Source organism: Solanum dulcamara, chromosome 11 (assembly GCF_947179165.1).
Source record: "Solanum dulcamara chromosome 11, daSolDulc1.2, whole genome shotgun sequence".
NCBI classification, from domain to species: Eukaryota; Viridiplantae; Streptophyta; class Magnoliopsida; order Solanales; family Solanaceae; genus Solanum; species Solanum dulcamara.
The window spans coordinates 48,658,146-48,678,769 of record NC_077247.1 but is presented as its reverse complement, the minus strand read 5'-3'; the positions used below and the strand labels follow the sequence as shown (position 1 = coordinate 48,678,769).

The window sequence follows — 20,624 nt, the reverse complement described above, 5'->3', positions numbered from 1 at the left end:
CTTCTAATTTTTCTGGCCCTAGTACACAACGTTCATATAGTAGAGAAAGAGATTTAGAAGAATTGGCTAAAAAGTTTGTTATTGCTGAATTGCCTTTTAGTTTTGGTGAAAATCCTGGTCTTATTCATTGTATTAGATTAGCGTATAATCCTTCGTTTAATGATTTTTCAAGAAACACTATTAAAAAGGTCATTTTTGATTATCAAGGCCAACATTTTCATTATCTTCATTGTATATTTAATTATAATACTTGTAGAATAGCTATAACTTATGGTATTGATCGTAGTATAAATGGTAATGATTATATAACCGAGTGGTGCATCTTTAAGAAATCTTTGTCAAATTTCTTTAACTGGTCTACTGAAACACCTTCCTCTGAGTGTTTTGATCACTTTGGTCATTGTTTTGCTATCGACATGAGACAGGGGAATTGTACTATGTGCTTGATGACTTGTGACCTCATAGCTATGGCCTCATCGAGTTTGAATTCCTCCCCATCGTTAATCTTGAGAGTTATGAGCTTTTGTGAAGACATGATGAAGAAAGTTGGGAGAATTATGAATGATTTCAATACTTGAGGGCTAGCTTAGTCTTTTAATTATAGTGCATTAGGTTTTAGTTACTTTCCAAAGTTGTAGTAGGAAAGCAAATTATTACATAGACCAAAAGTTATTATTTTTCTTCTTTTTGAAAGTTAAGTAAGTATGCTTTGCAAAATCTACGTAAAGAGCACATAAAAAGAGAAGTGAACAACTAATATTGTTCGTCATATTATTTTATGTGTATGTTAATTGTCCTCACAACGTGAATGATCTAAGTGGAGAGACTATTCTAAATCTCATAATTTAGAGGTGAAACTTAAAAGTAATATACTATTATCTTTCGACAAAAAAATTGTATTGCGATTCAAATTTTAATATTTTATGTTGTAATTTAAATTGTACTCCCTCTTTATAATTTATTTGTTAAATTATGACTTGGCACATCTATTAAAAAAATAATGATTGATATAATGAATTTATCATTTTACCCCTATTAATTGATAGGGTCCCAAATATATCTACTCATTACATTTTTCAAAGACATTAACTTAATGTTAATAAATTGATGAGGGTATAATAGGAAAAAAAAATGTGCTTCCTTGAACTGTAAAAAATGACAAGTAAAAATAAAAATCAAATTAGAAAACATTTGACAAGTAAATCAGGACAGAGTGAGTATTTTTTTTTTGGTTTCCCACCCGATATTCGGAGTCTGCATTGAAATCTCAACTAAATTCGAATCGCGCATTGCAGGACCCATTTAAGATTGACGCTCCCAACAAAATTTTATCCATACGCAATACTCGAACTCAAGACGCGAGGGAGTATGTTCTTGCGAGTCATAGTGAATTGGAATAATTAAAAGAATGAAACGTTTGGAGGAGGAAGAAGAAGAAGAAGAGGAAGAGGAAGAGTAAGAAGAAGAAGAAGAGTAAGAAGAAGAAGAAGAAGAAGAGGAAGAGGAAGAAGAGGAAGAGGAAGAGGAAGAGGAAGAGGAAGAGGAAGAGGAAGAGGAAGAGGAAGAAGAGGAGGAAGAAGAGGAAGGAGAGGAGGAAGGAGAGGAGGAAGGAGAGGAAGAGGAAGAAGAAGAAGAGGAGGAAGAAGAGGAAGAAGAAGAAGAGGAAGAAGAAGAAGAGGAAGAGGAAGAGGAAGAGGAAGAAGAAGAAGAAGAAGAACAACAACAACAATAATAATAATAATAATAATAAATTCACGTTATGCCATAATTATATATGTGTCGGATCGGTTAGACTGAATTTGAGTCAATAAATGGACGGATCATTGACTTGCACGAAAATTACTTGGACTGAAATAAGTTTTTTTAAAAAACAGGTCAAATCCAATCCACTCAATTATTATTAAGTTTTAAATGCTTTATTTGGTTCTTTTATAATTGTTAGTACCTAAGAAAATTATTTTTTTTAATTATAATTATATAGAAAATATCAAAAAGAAATTAAAAAATTGAAATTTTCTTGATATTTCAAGAAGCAATTTGGGCTAGATATTAGTCCAACTTTATAACGGACTGATCTAATAAATAGATGAGTTAATTGTGGATATTATTTATTTTTATTTAATGCAAAAGATAAATAACAACTTATAACTCTCCGTAACATTTCAAAGTCGTAAGTATATGTGAAATAGGAGAGCTACTTCTTCATAAATGGTTCACATTTATTCAAGTGACAGTTTCTTAACTTCGTAAGAAAAGATATGAATTATTTAGAAGAATTGAAGTTACTTTGCATTATGCTAACTTTGTCACTAAAGCAAGAGTAATGTTTTATTTCATTAATTTTACTTTAACTTCTTATATTCTTCTGATTGATGAAAACGTAAGTGTTATGTCTATTTAAGGAGTATCATTTAATTTGTGAGCTAAATATACATGAGAGAAACAAAAGCCTCTCTTTCATTTACTCCCTCTTTCACCAATTCTTTTATTATCTCAAATTGTCATCATTCTTATTGTAAATTTCTGGATAATTATATTTGTGCAACTTCAAATTTCCAGCCATGAGTGTATGTGTTTGAAAGTGTTATGAAACTTTTGGGAGTGATCGACCTTAACGATTTGCATCGGAGTCAAGTTGAAATTGACTTCAAAGCAGTGACTTACCAAGATACGGTATTTTCTATTTTCTAACTCTTATCCAATATCATTATTGTATATTTTTTCCAACACTAATAATGAACTCAAACTAAAACGAACAAGATGAATTATGATTCATATGCTAATTTTATTATGTGTCACCACAACACTCGATTTGTCTTAAGTTTTGGCTGATGAATGCGAAGGCCAATGAAAAGATTTGAACTTGGATTTAACTCTAGCTATGTTTCTGGAATCTATTTGGATTAACTTATTTTAAATATTTTAAAGTTAAAATAATTTGAAAATAATTTTTGTAATATTTGAACAAAGCAAAAAGATGTTTTAAAATACTTATTTTAAATTAAATAATAAAAATAAATTAAGAATTATACATTAGAATTTCTAACTTACATAAAATATTCTTCTATTGGTTCTCCCATAATGATCGGAAGGGGTCGTTACATTTTTTGAGATAATTATCATTACTTGATTGACTTTTATGTTACAAAACAAAATTGAGTGACTTTTTAAAATAAAAATCGTTAGTTGAGCGCTTTAAAAATTTACTCGAAAAATTATTTAAAACATATTTCATTACAAAAAATATCAAATTTTGGAAGGTGAATGTGATTGTGATATTTCAAAAACAATTTTATCAGGTAAACGAGCTTGCAAAGAAAAATATCCCTAATATCTAACCATGGTTAACAAAAAAAAAAAAACCAATAGGAATTGGACGGTTCGAGCAGTCGCTGGGAATTTTGATTTGAAGCACAGCAGGGGATTGAGAAGCTTCTGTTTTGTCAAATTTCAGAGCTCATATTCGAGGTATTTAATTATTCATTTCAAGAAAATTTATTGAGGCTAATATTGCTTAAAGAAGCTTCAAGTTTCTTGTAATTGGAGTTAATAGGGGATTTTAAAAATTCAATCTTTCTCGCTCGGAACATATGTAACAGATTTGTTGTGTATCTTCTTGCAAAAACTGAATTTATTATGCCTTTGGTGTTTGAAAAGTTGTAAACACATCTTTACCTTCCACTAAGTTCTTTTTTACCCTAAATAAGAGGGAAATTAATACTGTAGCTGATTTGCTTGATGTAGTTTTCAAGAACAAGAGTACAATAACATACTCAGTGACCACAAGTGGGGTCTGGAGACGTTAGGGTGTATGTAGACCTTAGCTTTGTAGGGTAGAGATGTTGTTTCTACACTCGACATAGAGTGAATGTATGACTCTTGTTGTCTGTTTAGTAATCCTTAGATCTCCATGAAACTCTTCTGCCACAATTGTGTGTGTTACTAACATAAATAAAATAAAAATAAACCAAAAATGTGTTAGGAGCTGCATTTTCGTGACATTTTTATTGTGTTTGTGTAAACTCTTAGCGAAAATTGCTTATATGTATATAGGTTTTGGCTGTTGGTCCTCTTTATTTTGTTTTCCTACTTTTATCATCTGTTTATCTATCCAGTTTGTAACTTACTTACTTCTCTCTGCTTGTTTTCATTCGTTTGTTTTCTTATTTATGGTGTTTAGATCAATAAGAAATACTTTTGCTTTATCTGGAATTAGAAATAGGAAGAATGGCTACTTCGGTTAAAAGAAAGAGGAAGAGTCGTTTCAGAATCAAACCCAACTTATCGATAACGAATTTACGACCAGAATTGGAAAATGAAATAGTTTCTCATCATGTTTTTCATTTTGATTCGGCCCATCTAGTGGTAACATTCAGATAATTTACTTCAAGCTGATACCCCATGTCTAACAGTCTGAGCGCCTGAGTTGTTGGACAGTAGGTTCACCATACTGCGGTGTCTGGTTTTATAGTCTACTGTTATGACCCGCCACTTGATCTTGAGGAAGGTAGAAGAATCTAGAGTCTTGGAGATGTTAGTGGAAGACTCTAGATCCTTATAGAAGCTTGTAGAGAAGTCTTGAAAGACTTAGAATTCTCTAGAGTGTGTAGAGAATTCTAGAGAGGGACTTCTTTGTAAATATGGAGGGACTTGTATAGCAATTTTTATTTACACTTAAGCCCCTTAGGAGTAGTATAAATAGAGGGGGCATTCATTTGTAGCAAACCATCAAGCAAACAAGTATTCTTCCAAGTAATACAAAAGCCTTCTTCATAAAAGCTCTCTTGTCTTTCTTACAATCTAGCATTCCTAACCATCAAGCAAACAAGTATTCTTCCAAGTAATACAAAAGCCTTCTTCATAAAAGCTCTCTTGTCTTTCTTACAATCTAGCATTCCCTTAGCGATCTAGTCTTAAAGGCTTACTTGAGCTTACAAGATCGTGAAAGATTCGTGAGTAAGTTGTCAAGTGCCGCACGGAAGTCTTAGTGGAAGTCTAAGTCCGTGACACTACACTCTTTATTTGAGGTTCAAGAATAAAAAAGATGGTTGTAGTGATATACGTTGAATGTAGCCTTGTGTATAAACTCTCATTTCTGGCATAATCATATTTGTTTTAGTTCAACTTTAGGTTGTTATCAAGACTCTAATAGCCAAGAGAGTGGTCTTTGGAGGACGTTAGAAATTCCCAAGAAATACTTATCCCCAGTTTGAAAGTCACTTTTCTTCAACTCTAAACCTTACTCTCATTTTGCTGTTCGCATGTGGTCAGGTTTAATAGGGAAGATCAACTTGAATGTGGTGTTCTTATAGGTTTACGGATTTGGATTTTTGAGTTGTATTATGAAATTGTTGGACTTCTGAGTGCCCACTGGCACTTCATTTTATTTTCAGCTTTTGATTTGTGCACATTCCCTTTAGTCATTTGTTTGTCATACATACACAAGCTAGCTACACCTTAATCTATCATACAGTTGCAAGATAGTGCTGCACTGGTATCTTCCGGTTACCATTATCTTTCTCCAGCGTATGAGCTGTCATTGGGGGTTCGTTCAAGGAATAAGCAGTATAATACCAACTTGCAGTGTATCAAGAGAAGATAAGAGAAGAGACTGGTAGTTTTAAGACCCATGATAAAACTCTTTGATTCTCATTGTCACCTCCAAGATCCAAGGATCATTAATATGTTCCCAAAAGTCATTAAGACCACAACTGAAACAGGAGTTGTCCATTTTGCTGTCAATGGTGTGTCAGAGAAAGATTGGCATTTGGTCAAGGAAATGAGTGAACGCTACCCTTGTATTGTTCCAAACTTTGGGCTCCATCCCTGGTTTATAACTGAGAGGACTCCTAATTGGCTGAAAACCTTGAGAGTATTTTTGGAGTCTACTCCTGCTGCTGCAGTTGGAGAGATTGGTTTAGATAAAGGTTCATTCGGAAGGAAGATCGATTTCGCTGATCAGGTGGATGTCTGTCGGCAGCAGCTTCAACTTGCCAAAGAGTTGGAAAGACCAGCATCCATACACTGTGTTCGTGCTTTCGGAGATCTTCTTGAATTATTAAAATCTGCAGGGCCAGTTCCTGCTGGTTTCATCCTGCACTCTTACCTTGGCTCTGCCGAAATGGTTCCTGAATTTGCTAAGCTTGGTGCGTACTTCTCCTTTTCTGGGTTCCTTATGTCCATGAAGGAAAGCAAGGCGAAGAAAATGTTAAAGTCAATTCCTAAGGACAGGATCTTGTTGGAGACAGATGCACCAGATGCTTTGCCGAAATTGAGCAATCCAGATTCTCTGTATTTGATCGAGAAGGAAACTTCATCAGCTGATGGAACATCAAGTGGAGGAATTAATGATGGAAATCCGTCTGAGAAATTACACAAGGAGGACAAAGGCAATGAACACCAAGCAGAAATCCATAACCATCCTGCAAACCTTCACCATGTACTCTCCTATGTTGCATCATTACTTGAGCTGACAAAAGAAGAACTTGCTGAGATAAGCTTTGCAAATGCTTGTCGGCTCTTTTCTTATGAAGGTTCAAAGCTACACCAAGAGGTAAAAATAACTTGTCTGTGACATGCACTTGACACTGCTACATCCCCTGCATTCCCTTTCTAGGTATCGGTCTCATGTCACTCCAGATGATTTTGCCTTGGTGGACAGTGCTACTGGGGTACCTTTGTTGGTGGGTGGCAGCAGGTACCCTGTGTAATTAGTCGAAGTGTGTGCAAGGCGGTCCGTATAGTATCGGTCTTAAAATGATGTGACATAACATGACACCATTGGTTTCTAAGAAGAAATGCTTCACTTTTGATTTGTGATGGTTATACTTCAATAAGTTCCTATGTATTATGACTCAATTATAATTCATTCCGAATGTTTCATTGGTTCATAGTACATTTTTTCTAACCATATGTCCTCGATCTTCTGTAACAGGCATGAAGTGGGAACTGAAAATCATGTCAATAAGCAGGGCAGCCCTTTTCATAATTTGACACTTGCGCAAATATTATCTCTTTTATGTTCAACTATTGTATCAAAGTTTTTGGCTGTATAAATCATTGTGAATGTGTATCTGCTACTAATAAGGAAAGAAACAATGTTAATCTGGCAAATAAAGATGATCAATTTATGTCATTATTAGTGTGTAGGTGAACATTATCTTTTTTCCCAATTTGACACTTGCGCAAATATTCTCTCTTTTATGTTCAAAATATCAAGCTCTTGCCTCAAATTGGGATTTCTTTTTAGCATAGTAATTTTGTTCATAATGTTGGTCTAGATTTAGTTACGCTGAGAATTCATACAATCATCTCTAACTTGTTTAGAATTAAGGTGAAATTATTATTTTTATTATTGTAAGTTTGTTCATAACACTAACCAAAATTACTTTATTATATGGAATGGTGCATATAGTGGTATTAAAATTGAAATACAGAGTGTTGAATCTTTTGCAATATCCTCAGTTAGAAGCAGACATATGGACGATTGCCAGTTTCTAGCTGCTTCTATATAGCAAGTAAATTAAAGTAATTCACATTTTAAGTCTTTATTTTCACTTACAAAATAAATAATTAGTTATAAAGGAGATTTTAATAGAGTATATTTTTTGGAAATTTTAAAAATTTACAATCAATATAAGAAAAAGCCCTATGCATTTTATAAGGGAGAATTCCATCATCATCATCGTCTAGATTTTGGGGGCAAAAAACACTGGTAGCTACAAAGCTTTGGTTTTTACTCAAGTAAGTATAAACATATCGCTGATTTTCACAATATTTGCAAATTCCCAATATGGATCTCTTACAATCCTACGCCGACGATGAAATCGCTGAATCGCCGCCACAAAACCCTAATTCCCAATCTTCCGACCAAAATCCTTCGCCGGATTCGTCCCCAATCCGCATGCTTCCATCTAAATCCGCCGCCCCCAATGTCGACGACACCATGCTAGCCCTAACAGTTGCCGGCGGCGCTGCCAGAGCTCAATCCAAACCCCTTGACCCGACCCAGCACCTCGTTGGATTCAACCCAACGTACGAACAACTATGGGCACCAATTTACGGCCCAGCTCACCCGTACGCAAAGGACGGGTTAGCTCAAGGACTCAGAAATCACAAGCTAGGGTTCGTCGAGGACGCGTCCATTGAACCCTTTGTATTCGACGAGCAGTACAATACTTTTCAGAAGTATGGGTACGCTTTTGATCCCTCTGAAAATAGCTACATCGGTGATTTGGATAAAATGAAGGAATGTGATGCAATTTCTGTGTATAACATACCACAGCATGAACAGAAGAAGAGGAAATTAGAGAAAAAGAAGGAAAAAATGGAGGAGGAGGACGGTGATGAGCAGGACGTGGATATGACGGAAGTTGAAAATCCGTCCACAGACATGTGGTTGATGAGGAACAGGAAGAGTCCATGGGCTGGCAAGAAAGAAGGGTTGCAAGTGGAATTATCTGAGGAGCAGAAAAAGTATGCTGAAGAGTATGCTAAGAAGAAGGGTGAAGAAAGAGGTGGTGATAGAGATAAGGCAGAGCCGATGGTTGAAAAGAGCACATTTCATGGTAAAGAGGAAAAGGATTATCAGGGCAGGTCTTGGATTGCTCCACCGAAGGATGCAAAGGCTGCTAATGATCATTGTTATATACCAAAGAGATTGGTTCATACTTGGAGTGGACACACGAAAGGGGTTTCAGCTATTAGGTTTTTCCCTAAGCATGGTCATTTGATTTTGTCAGCTGGCATGGATACAAAGGTGAAGATTTGGGATGTTTACAATTCCGGTAAATGTATGAGGACTTACATGGGGCATTCGAAGGCAGTTAGGGATATTTGGTTTAGCAATGACGGGTCAAAGTTTTTAACAGCTGGGTATGATAAGTACATCAAGTATTGGGATACAGAAACAGGACAAGTAATTCAGACATTCACAACGGGTAAGATACCCTATGTGGTGAGGCTTAATCCTGATGAGGATAAGCAGAATGTACTTTTGGCTGGTATGAGTGATAAGAAGATTGTGCAGTGGGATATAAATAGTGGACAGATCACACAAGAATACGATCAACATCTGGGGGCAGTTAATACAATTACCTTTGTGGATAATAATAGGAGGTTTGTGACCTCTAGTGATGATAAATCATTACGTGTTTGGGAATATGGTATTCCAGTTGTTATTAAGTATATAAGTGAACCCCATATGCATTCCATGCCATCTATTTCTCCCCATCCAAATGGGAATTGGATTGCAGCACAAAGTTTGGATAACCAGATTCTTATTTATAGCACGCGAGAGAGATTTCAGCTGAATAAAAAGAAAAGATTTGCTGGACACATCGTCGCTGGTTATGCCTGCCAGGTCAATTTCTCACCTGATGGACGGTTTGTCTTGTCAGGAGATGGTGAAGGCAGATGCTGGTTTTGGGATTGGAAGTCGTGTAAGGTCTTCAGAACTCTCAAGTGTCATGAAGGGGTCTGTATTGGTGTAGAGTGGCATCCTCTGGAACAAAGTAAAGTTGCTACTTGTGGTTGGGATGGTTTGATCAAGTACTGGTAAGTTTTCTGATCCTTGCTTTTATAATTATGTTTATGTAGGTTGATCTTTTATTGTGTCCAGTCGTAGAATTTTAGTTGTAAAAGTATTTATGACATGGATGGTGAAAAATGCTCTCCTTATATATCCACATATCTGATACCATATTTAGGATTTAATCCTAGGATTTGATTAGCTTTAGTGCGATATGAAACTTGTTTTTTGATTAGGATTGTCACTGACTCTGTCACTCCTACCTTGATCCATGGATAAAGTACTCTCATCACCCTCATAAATGAAGCCATCTCAAATTGCCAAGTGACCATATTAAAATGACGATGTGCAATGTTGTTAAAGGTGCTTAATCTTTGAAACTAGGTGCACTTCACATCGCTTTTGGCAGTCTTTAGGCAAGGCGCCTCAATGTCAATGGAATCCATGTGGAAGAGAGTGCATGGCACTGAACAATAAATAGAACTTTAAAGTAAACTATTACATATAGAAAATGTTATGGATGGATAGGTTTGTGATTTAAGAACAATAGATTAGAAATTTTAGTATAAGATAATTCTGATTTTAAAATCTTGAAACTGCATCTTTGCATTTTTAGAAATTTAATATTTAAAATTGATTATCGAGGTCTGTGCTTCATAAACTTTATGTCAATTCTTTTTGGTTCTGTTGTCCATATAGTAGTTTGCATTTATAGTTGCGTTGTGTTTTTTTTTATAATATTATGGTCAAGTAAAATGAGAGAACCTTCATTAAATTGCATGCGATAGATGCTAAAAGTTGCAGCAGCTTAGCAAAAAAATAGCTCCTGCAATCACTAGGTGTAATTCAAGGAGCTAACAAAATCCATGAAATGATCAAATACTATTTACATTTTCAAGTAAACAACAACAAAAAAGACTCTTTAGACATCTAGCCTTTAGCACGTATATGGGAGTGTAGTGACTCACTCAAAGCATCTAAAATTTCTCTCCTTCCAAATACACCAAAAGATGCAGGGTGGAACTATATCTCCAGATCCCCAGCTAAAACAGGCTTCCTCAACAGTGTAGGGCATTACTCAACTAACCCCAAAAAGATTCAAAAACATACTCCAGATGTCTTTGGCAATTTGATAGTGAAGTAGAAGGTGGTTGATGTTTTCAGATTCTTGGGTATGACATAACACCTGCTGCAGAGCACAATCCTCTTTTGGTGAAGTTTTCTTGGGTTAGACAGGCTTCTATAAAAGCTAACTAGCTGAAACAGTCTATGTTTGGTGGATTTTTTCACCTTCCAGACTGTTTCCAAAAGACCACACTTCAGCGATACTATTACTGCTGCAAAGATTTAGTATAGCATGTTTTGACAGAATAAATACCATTTTTACGGCGACTCCATGCCATTATGTCTTCAGAAAAAAAATGGAGAATCCATGTTAACTGTCCAATAAGGAACTTAGCTCATTTACCTCCTGGTCTAGGATGTTCCTTCTAAATGCTAATCTCCAAGAGTTTCCTTGCCAACAGTTTATGATTGACGCTTGGGGATGTTCGGTTAATTGGTAGAGTCCTGGAAAATCTTTCTGCAAAATGCTGTTTCCCAGCCATTTATCGTTCCAAAATTTTATAAATTCATTATTCTCAACCATAAAATGAGTTTGTTTACTGAAGACTTCCCACAACTTGCTTGTGTGTTTGTTGCGATGAAGTGCAAGGAACCTTGGTGTGCCAGTGATTTAGCTCTCCATGTTTACCTTAATTATCTGCCTCCAAAGTGATTCTTCTTCCCATTACACATTTTTTTTACGTTTCTTGCATTACATATATATTTTATTTGTTAATTAGTTTTTTCACGTTGTATGTAGTATTTTTTATTTGCTCTCTTCATTTACGTCTATCTTCACAAAGATGTGCTCTTGAGGCCCTGAGCAATCTTGGTGCTTTTCTGCATTTTTTGACAGCATTTGCACTTTGTTTTGTGACTTGATGAGCTTGTTCTTGAATTAAGAGCAGAGATGTGAATGTGTTGAGGATAGAAAGGAAAAAGGAAAAGATGAATTCTGTGAATTTTTTCACTGACTGGAAAAAATGAAGTTTATGGATTTTTTCTTCTTTTTTTTCCAAAGCTCGCTGTGATGGAAGGGGAATGGAGGGGATGGTAGGGGAAGAAACTAGTAGCACAACGTCCAGGAAGTGACAATCTGCCTCATCGCTTGATTGCTCTGCCATTGTAATTAAAACATAACAGACTTAGAATTAGGATTTTCAAGACCTCAAATCACAACTGCAACTTAAGCCAAAAAAGGCGTGATACCTTCAAAGAATCAGTGGTAAATTCATGACTTCTGAAAAACAAAAAGAACCAAATTTCAAGGAAGCATCTCCACCTACTTATCACAGATTTTTTTCAACTTCCACAGCAATTTGAAGTGAAAGCTCCCTTCTTAAGTTTGTTTGTGAGATCGTCTGTCAGTTTCTGTGTGTCTCCTTTTGCCAATTCCTTGGGAGGTAATGCAGCTCAAATGTTTTTGAGACTGTCAGTTTCCTTAAATGTATCCTCTTGTCAATCCCTTGAGAGATGGTACATTGCAACTTACTATAAACAAGAGAGGGTTAAAGCACTTCCACTCCCCTCCTGTTTTCTGTCATTAATATGTATCTGTTATTGGGATGAATGATGTCTATTTGCTGAATTAAAAAAAAAAAGTCTATTTGGGGGGAGGGAGTCCGGAATCAGTGGATGGATCTCTCATCCAGAATATCAATTAGATCTATCGTTCTCTTGTTCTGGAGGATAACCGTATTTTCCGTTCGCTTCTCTTAATTGTGTTGCCTCTTGTTTGTACATGTTTGCTTATATTTTGAGGAAGATTCACCTTTCTTATTACTGGTGTTTAACAGACATTCTAACCTCATCTGTGGTGTTTGCAGGGACTAGTTTTTGAGCAGCCATTCTGTCTCTGCAATTATTGTGAGGGCAACTTTTTCAATATCGGTTGGCTAGAGGAATCAAGACTCTTATATGCAGTGGGTGGTCAACTCGTCTGGGACATGTTGGCTAGAGGGACCAAGCTATGAATGCATTTGTTGGTCAATGCTAGTCTTTACCTCTGTAAAACAGGTTTTCTTGTCAGATGGTTTTCGTTGGTTGAGGTTGTGAGGTTGTACCAGTAGTTACTAACAGAGGACATATAACTTTCAGTCAGGTTATGATTTTCCATAAGACAAGTTGGTTGGAAGATCAGTTCTTTCATTTTCCTTTATGTTGTATATTGTTTTCTTTACTTTAACCTCTTTTTCTGCCCTGGCCTTCCAATATGGATTGTTTTCGAGGATATATAGTTGCAGTTCTTCTTTCACCTTTTTTCGGTGAAACGGTAAACAGACACTCAAGTGTTCTATATTTCACTTATTTTTTCTTTGACCTGGTCCTTATACTCTCAGATTTTGCAACGTGCTTTAGCTGTGCATTTTCTTTTCTTTTTTGTTCTACAATTGAAATTACGCCTGGGAGCTTTTAACTGCAATTTCTTGAACTCGTAACTGGGATCTCCTTTCTCATTTCTTTGGTTAATGATAACTGCTCAACTTCATATGAGCCAAAGTTATTCGTTTGATGACCCACAACTCATTTCTACATCCGCCACTAAGTCTATGCATGCGGGCTCCTCATTAGACATCTAGGTTCAAAAAATAATCTCTGTGCTAAGCACCCTCGAGATTTTTAAATTAGCAATGGGCCAACCCATTTTACAGAAGGAGCAAGATATGGTTAATTTTAAAGCAGGAAATGACATTCAATGACCTTGATAATGGATGGTCCTGAATTTATTTTAACCCATGAACAAATCTTAAACTTGACAGGAAAGAAGTATCAAATATTGAGATTCATTCTTTAACATGTGAGGCTCAAGGTCGTGCCTTTTCCTGGAACTTCACAGCGGTGTGCCATGATAGAAAAGGCATGACCTTGACCCTAGCTTGTTCACCATAGAGAAGTATCAAATATTTAAACTTGACAAGTGTCAAAAGTATTGAGATTCATTCATTGTGGCTAGGATAGAAATCACTGCTAGATCAGCATTCTCATAGTCATGATATTTTCAAGAAAATTTAGAAAATGCATACTTAGAACGTAACAAGAAGCTTTTTTGCAGGTGTCGGCAGTGACACTAGCCTCTCATGAAGAAAAATTACTGATGCAGCTACAAGAAGTCCAACCACAAAAGAGTAAAAAATGTTTGTCAGAGAATGAAAGAAATTTTTATCTTCTTCCCTTAACTGACACACGAAAATTAGTTATCTTAACACATCTCTGATCCGTATCAACAGGTTACATAACAACAAAAACTTTCATTACCCCACTGTTACTGGTGGCAAATGCAAGATCACAGAGGAAAAGTGTCTATTCACACCAAAGTTCTGTGCAACTACTTAGTCATCCTTTTTCAGTTTCAATCTTGCATCGACATCGCCGCTGTAAGGAGCCACGTGGTATGCATATTGCTGCATAACTGAAAAGAAAACCATCTCCACACAAATTAAAACATTCTGAATGGCTTCCTGAAGGTGTTCCACATCCAACCAAAAATGGTGAGATTTGATAACTCCCGACGAGACTAGAATTTTGACCAGCAACCCCTGCAAAAGTCAGAGATGAATAGTTTATTGCATCAATGGTGGTAAAATCATATTTCAGTCAAGCAAAGCATCGAACGGAGAGAGGCTTCCTTACAGAAACAACACAACGAAGAAACCAATACCTCCTTTTTGAGAAGTTGAAAGAAATTCAATAGTAATGGCATGCAAGTCAAGAGAATGTTAACAGAATTCAATTTGTTAATGGTGGTGTTTTTGTATCCATTGTTTGATGACTTGCTGGCTAGCAAGACACTTTGTTTTTGATAACCTAGAAATCTCGAGAGTCAGTGGCTCATAACCTGAAACTCAGTGGATCATGGATCTGCCCTCTACCCTTCCCCACTTAAATACCTAGTTGTTTGTTTGCGGCAAGGTTTGAACTTGTGACGTGAGCTTAACCTTTACATCATGTTGCCCTGCGGCAACTAACAGGATTCATTTATATTATCCTAAAATCAGTTCATTACAGTGATTCCATGCCTCAAACTCACACAACGGGTATCCACCCAGCAATCAAACTTCAGAGGAGATGACTGGTAAAAGAGAAACAGTTATCTACTCCTAATGACTTAACCTTTTAGAGGGGGTTGGAGACAGATATGTTAAAAACCTTTAATTTTCACTTGTTTGAACAGATAAAATGTGACAGCCCAAGCGCAGAACCCATCTGTGTGCTTCTACGTCTCAATTATTTTGACCTAAGTTGTGGACTCTTCAATGTTGATGACTCATCCATGTCGGATTCTCCAAAAATACACTACTTTTGGAGAATCCGACACACACGACATTTTAGAAGAGTCCGGGCAACAAAAATTTTGATATCTTGTTGTCAAAATAATGAAAATGAGTCCTCTATAAAGAAATCATTTTCACAAGCTACAGATAAACCAAAAAGTACATAAATAATACGGTGTCCCTTGCTGTGTTTTGGTTCCATTACAGGTTTGCACACATATGTAGAGGATAGCAGTTGAAGGTTTGGTATGAGGCAAAACCAAATGAAGGTGTTCCCAGCCCAGCTAATAAGCAAAATCTATGCCCTCTGCCCATCCCATTCCCACAAAGACGCAGTGAGGAAACAGCATCAGAGGAACTCTATAAGTATTGCTTGTTGGTCAAAATTAGCAGAAACTTACACGTAGGTAAAGCTAAATCTAAAATAATCAAGTCTTTCGATACATAGCTGATAATAGAAGTCCCTGATGTGTTTGGCTCTATTGCATATGATTTCAATACAGGTAACCAGAATAAGTAATAGAAGGCTTGTGAAATGTTGTTATCAGCCAATAAAGCAAATGTGTGTCCCCTAATCTACCCCACACGACAAACATGCAATGAAAATAATAGAACTAAAGAAGTTTGAAAAGTATTGGTTGTTCATAAACATCTAGCATAAACTTCCTGTAGGCAAATCCATATCATTTATACCATCTAGAATTGCAGTAAACACTGAAGTTTCCTCAAGCCTAACAAATTAAACAACAAAGAAAATAACCTTCTCCTTATTTGAACTTTTCTCATCTCTGAGAAAGCATCTTTGTCTACAGCTACCATATTTTGAGACAATTAAATCAATAAAACTCTTTCCAGGCATATCCTAATCATGTCCCTTGGAAGATCATCGCGGCCTAGAGGGCTGCTGATCATGTGTATATTTTTTAATGACGTGTAGCTCAATAAGCTTGCCCGCATCTTGATTAATCCAATGGGCAGTCTGTCTGCTACAGTGCATAAACACATGTACCGGTCGAACTGAGAAAGCAGATAAGTTTTACACTCTCTACTGGGTATTCAAACTCTGTTACTCTTACACCTCAACCAGTCAATCATGCCCTTGGGAGTAGGGCTATTATATCCTTATGCTGCCCATTTAGATTACAAATATTTTCATCCTTTCTTTCAAATAATGCTTTTAAAAGTGAAAAGCAAAGAAAGCGATAGCTGACAGCCTGACAGGGCCTTAGAACTTAACCCAAAATAAATATCATCAAAATTCTATAATGCCACAAAAAGATGACTATGATAATCAAATTAATGTTCAATGGTTAGTTGATTAACCGTAAAAAAGGAATGAATCTATAGTAATCGATTTTCGATTGCTTCAGCTACTGTAGTAACAAGGCAGAAAGACAAGTCCAAAGTGAACATTCTGCAAAGTGCATAGCTTCACCCATGAACCAACAACCCCACTTCATAGTAGAAGCAAATGAATCACATACTTTAGGGACCGGGGGGGGGGGAAGAAAAAAAAGTAAATTAAAAAATAAAAATAGAAAGAGATGTTGTAGAAAAGGAAGTGTTACACACTCAAGAAGAAGAGAAGACAACAACGACAATGAATTGATGAAGCATGGGCGAAGAATAATCGTAGTAGTCAAATACCAAATGACCCTACCCCTCCATTTTCTCTTTTTTCTCATGCTTTTTAATCAAATTCAATAAATCAAGAGAGTTCGTAAACCGCACATTTCTGCAAAGTGCATCTTTGCACTCACGAGCCAACAACTCATCGCTTCATAGTAAAAGTAAATGACTCACATACTTGGAATAAAATGTAAATTAAGAAGAATAGAAATCGAAGTTAAAGAAGAGAAAGTGTTACAAGTTCAAGAAAAGAAGACAACAACGATAATGAAAAATTGATGAGAATAATCTTAGTAGTCGAATATCAAATGATCCTATTTTCCCCTTTGTTTTCTCTTTTTTTCATCCTTTTTGATAAAACAACAAATCAAGAGAGTTTGGAAAGTGCACATGTTTGCAAAAGTGCATTGCTTCACCATGAGCCAAGAACCCCTAGTTTCATAGTAGAAGAAAATTACTTACACACTTGGAATAGAAAGAAGAAGAAAAATAGAAATAGAAGAGACAACGAAAATGAATTGATGAAGCATAGACGAAAGATAATTTTAGTATAAATACCAAATGATCCTATTTTTCCCTCTGTTTTCTCTTTTTCTCCTTTTTACTGCTCAAATTCAATCAATCAAGGGAGTTTGCAAAGTGCATCATTTGACCCACGAGCCAACAATCCCTCGTTTCATAGCAGAACCAAATGACTCACATTATCACATACTTAGAAAAAAAATGTAAACTAAAAAGAAAAATAGAAAAAGAAGTTGTAGAAGAGGAAGCTTTACAGATTCAAGAAGAAAAGAAGACAACAATGAATTGATGAAGTATGAGCAAAGGAAATGTTAGTAGTAAAATAGAATTGATGAAGCATAGGAGAAGAAAAACCTTAGTAGTCAAATACCAAGTGACCTTAATTTTTTCCCTCTGCTTTCACCTTTTTCTCATCCTTTTTGATCAAATTGAATGAATCAAGAGAGTTGGCAAAACATACATTTATGTAAAATAAACGGTTGCACTCACTTACTTTGACCAAAATTTCAAGAGACGAGCAAGGATTAATTTTATTTCTGGGTTTGGTGTGTGTGTGGGGGGGGGGGGGGGAGATGAGTTGGAGCCTCTACCTGCCAAAAGCTGAAGAAAACAATCCCTTTGATGCAGATGAACTTTGAAAGTGGTTTGTGTGGCTGCAGTTCCTTTGAAAATACATGGTAGAAAACAACCAAGGAGTACATGGCCACTGAGAATGAAATATTGAGAATGATGGTAAACATCCAGCTGAGCCAACTCGGATATAACCCAAGAATCTGTAACGTGATCATCAAGATAGAGCATGCTGGACGGATGATGACGAACTGCCATGTCCAATGCTTGAGAAGTATCAGCGTCCGGTGATCTAAGCGAGCAGTACGTGGCTGCAATTGGCAGAAAGAACATTAGATGCATGTGAAAATCCACCATACCAATACTAATTTATCAATCATTCTAGTGAAATAGAGTAAGAAAGGCATAAGCTCAATTAAACAACTAAAAAAATTAGGAAGACAAACTTCAACCTAATTTCTCACATCAACCAGATTATAAGAAAATTTACATAAGCATTAGCAAGCCAAGCCTCGAAGTCATCCAAATATGAAAGAACAAGCACTTAAACTCATAGCTTAGACAGTCATATCAGCACTTAAACTGAATCTGATAAATATAATTTCTTTAGGATATGCTAAGTTGCTTGGACTCGGGTGCGGGTGTCCGATATGGGTGCAGATCTAGAGGTCGGATCATCTATGATCTAAATTTTAAGATTTGGGGATACGGATCCATGTATGGATAAAGGTGCGGGGATTCGGCTAAAAATAATTTAAATAACTAAAAATAGAGTTATAAAACCAAAATTATGAGATATTATGTGGAAAACTTGAGGAGAAATCTTGATCAAGAGGAGAATCCTGGAAAGAGATAAAAGGAAAGGGAGTGACAATAGAATTTATATATACAAGGTATTCCGTTTTCTTCAATTTCACCTTAGTTTTTGTTTTGCCCACTGAATTCATTGAATCAGTCCAAAATTTCTCCCTCGAATTTGGTCAAAGTACCCAAAACCGGTTGACCGATCGGTTACGGATCCCACACCCACGTCGTGTCGACACGGGTGCAGCACCAAAAGTGAAGAGTCCGAGCAACTTAGAGGATATGCAGTCATAATTATTAATTGGTTATATTAGGCTAATAACTCAAATAACTTGGTCGTCTATCTTAGATGACTAGAAACCCCATGCTTCAGAACAAAAAAGGGATACTAGGGGGTGGAGTTTCCCTTGCCCCTAAAATTCTTCAAAATGATATTATTACACAGTAAACACAAAAGGAGGAAAGTGCAATAGTGGCCAGGTACGAGCACAATGGATATCATTTATAAATACATTGAATACATTGTCATCTGGCACATATTAAGAGGAAAGCTAAAACAAAGTATAATCACACCTGAAATAGAGTCATTGGAAAGGAATGATGAATTTCCCTTCCTTTGATTTCATCAGGCACAATGTTTTTGCTGATGGATATATTCAAATAACTATACATCAAAGCCAAAAATTTGGCAATTGCCTGCAAATAAAACAACATCAGATGCTAGAGAACAAGCTGGAAACTTTTCTTTTTTTATTAACTATAAAGCATACTAGCAGATAGTATATGCATCATTAACAGAGGTATGTCGATCACATGATAGCAACTTACCACAGCCTCGTAGCATTCTTTAACTGAGTCTAGAAACATGAAAACTGTTTTGCTTCCACGAATATCTAACAAACCCACAAATGAGTCAATGGCATAAAGGGGAGCCATAATTATAATCATGATTATTGCCTTTTGCTCCTTTGGATTTTTCCAGAAGAAGAGGTGTTGTGACAAGAGCTGTATCGTGAAATGCATTGAAAGCAAAGCAGAAAATCCTGATCCCACCATTGTGAGTTGTGCACGGTCCATACTAGCAAAATCCATATTTTAAGCAAGAACACAGAGCTCCTCCTGCAAATCAAATTCCAAAGATGTTTATAGTGTCTGGTGCTAGAAACATGCACTGTTAGAGCATTTTTCAACTAGAGCTACTCTCAATATTGCTAGTTCAAGGCCATTCTAGGAGGAGAACCACAAACAAATTTATCAACATACAAATCTTTAGCATAATATCAAATTTGAGAAAAATTGATCGTGATATCTATCCACCAATTTAATTTAAATATCCAGGGACATATTATCAAAAATCAAAATTAAAAATAAAATGTTTTCTTGAAAAACAAAGAACAACCCAAACCAATACATAGCAAATTGAATAAATACAAAACATACCCATATCCTTTTGACTTCTAGGGCACCAGAAATTTAACAAGGAAGTGATAGAAAAATAAATATCCGCATAAACTAAATAAGCACCAAAACAAAGAAGGAATCAAGCAAACATGATACTAGTTATAATAATCAAAGAATTTGAGTGTTTCTGCAAATTTTTGCACTACTTACAGTGAATCAATCAAGATTAATGACAACAAATTAAGCCGTAAGACCAAGGAGTATTGTGAATCTACTAATTATCTGTTTTCTAATTTCAACTTAGTGAGACCACTTGCCATCAAATATACTATATAGTATTGATTTCAAGATTGGAGTATAAATACGCGCTCAAACACGCGGTATTTCTATTGATGTTTTTACCTTTTACTTTGATTGTATTTATTAAATAAAAAACTTCTTAAACAAATAGGCATTCACCATGTTTTATTTTAATTGACTTTTTTAAATATTTATTTTAACATTTAGTTATCAAACTTGTTTTTCTTATTTCTTCAATATTATGATACTTATTTTTAATTTATATTATGGGTTAATCTATACACCAAATAAATAATTATTTTTTTTTTTTAAAAAAAAGATGAAGTATTTTTTTATTGTAAATTGAAATTGATTTCTGTAAGCAAACAAACTTTAGAATTCATTTTAGATATGCACAGATAATCTTTTAATTATTTACCGTAAAATAAGAGAGAAAATGAAACTTAAATACACATATTTACATACATAATTGATGCATTGTTAGAATGACAATC

The 20,624-nt window shown here is 35.6% G+C and overlaps 3 protein-coding genes across 8 annotated transcripts; 2 read left to right on the top strand and 1 right to left on the bottom strand.

Moving 5' to 3' along the window:
* Positions 1 to 3,317: 3,317 nt before the first annotated feature.
* LOC129873794 (uncharacterized) lies at positions 3,318 to 7,135 on the top strand. 5 transcript variants are annotated; one of them, XM_055948979.1, is made up of 3 exons: positions 3,318 to 3,468; positions 5,585 to 6,553; positions 6,935 to 7,135. In XM_055948979.1, exons 2-3 carry the CDS (start codon positions 5,630 to 5,632, stop codon positions 6,938 to 6,940), a joined length of 930 nt encoding a protein of 309 aa, XP_055804954.1. In that variant the 5' UTR covers positions 3,318 to 3,468; positions 5,585 to 5,629; the 3' UTR covers positions 6,941 to 7,135. The 5 variants fall into 5 exon arrangements, with proteins under 5 accessions (XP_055804954.1, XP_055804951.1, XP_055804953.1 ...); XM_055948976.1 differs by having other exon boundaries at positions 5,474 to 6,553; XM_055948978.1 differs by having other exon boundaries at positions 5,394 to 6,553.
* A 480-nt stretch (positions 7,136 to 7,615) lies between these two features.
* Positions 7,616 to 12,958, top strand: LOC129874619 (uncharacterized). Of its 2 annotated transcripts, XM_055949931.1 has the most exons (2): positions 7,617 to 9,555; positions 12,460 to 12,958. In XM_055949931.1, exons 1-2 carry the CDS (start codon positions 7,793 to 7,795, stop codon positions 12,464 to 12,466), a joined length of 1,770 nt encoding a protein of 589 aa, XP_055805906.1. In that variant the 5' UTR covers positions 7,617 to 7,792; the 3' UTR covers positions 12,467 to 12,958. The 2 variants fall into 2 exon arrangements, with proteins under 2 accessions (XP_055805907.1, XP_055805906.1); XM_055949932.1 differs by lacking the exon at positions 12,460 to 12,958 and having other exon boundaries at positions 7,616 to 9,559.
* A 682-nt stretch (positions 12,959 to 13,640) lies between these two features.
* Positions 13,641 to 20,185, bottom strand: LOC129874621 (uncharacterized). The gene is made up of 5 exons (XM_055949934.1): positions 20,041 to 20,185; positions 19,258 to 19,548; positions 19,003 to 19,125; positions 17,646 to 17,936; positions 13,641 to 14,169 (listed from the first exon to the last, which is right to left on the bottom strand). Exons 2-5 carry the CDS (start codon positions 19,519 to 19,521, stop codon positions 13,963 to 13,965), a joined length of 885 nt encoding a protein of 294 aa, XP_055805909.1. The 5' UTR covers positions 19,522 to 19,548; positions 20,041 to 20,185; the 3' UTR covers positions 13,641 to 13,962.
* Between the last annotated feature and the right edge of the window lie 439 nt (positions 20,186 to 20,624).

What these genes read in the sequence shown, in the direction of transcription:
- LOC129873794 (XM_055948979.1), top strand. Translation starts at nt 5,630, where the DNA reads ATGATAAAACTCTTTGATTCTCATTGTCACCTCCAAGATCCAAGGATC.
- LOC129874621 (XM_055949934.1), bottom strand. Translation starts at nt 19,521, where the DNA reads ATGGATTTTGCTAGTATGGACCGTGCACAACTCACAATGGTGGGATCA. An exon ending in TTCCAATGACTCTATTTCAG is followed by an intron (nt 17,937 to 19,002) that starts GTGTGATTATAC and finishes TGCCAATTGCAG; the next exon opens with CCACGTACTGCTCGCTTAGA. An exon ending in TTTTCTTCAGCTTTTGGCAG is followed by an intron (nt 14,170 to 17,645) that starts GTAGAGGCTCCA and finishes TGACTTTTGCAG; the next exon opens with GGGTTGCTGGTCAAAATTCT.
- LOC129874619 (XM_055949931.1), top strand. Translation starts at nt 7,793, where the DNA reads ATGGATCTCTTACAATCCTACGCCGACGATGAAATCGCTGAATCGCCG.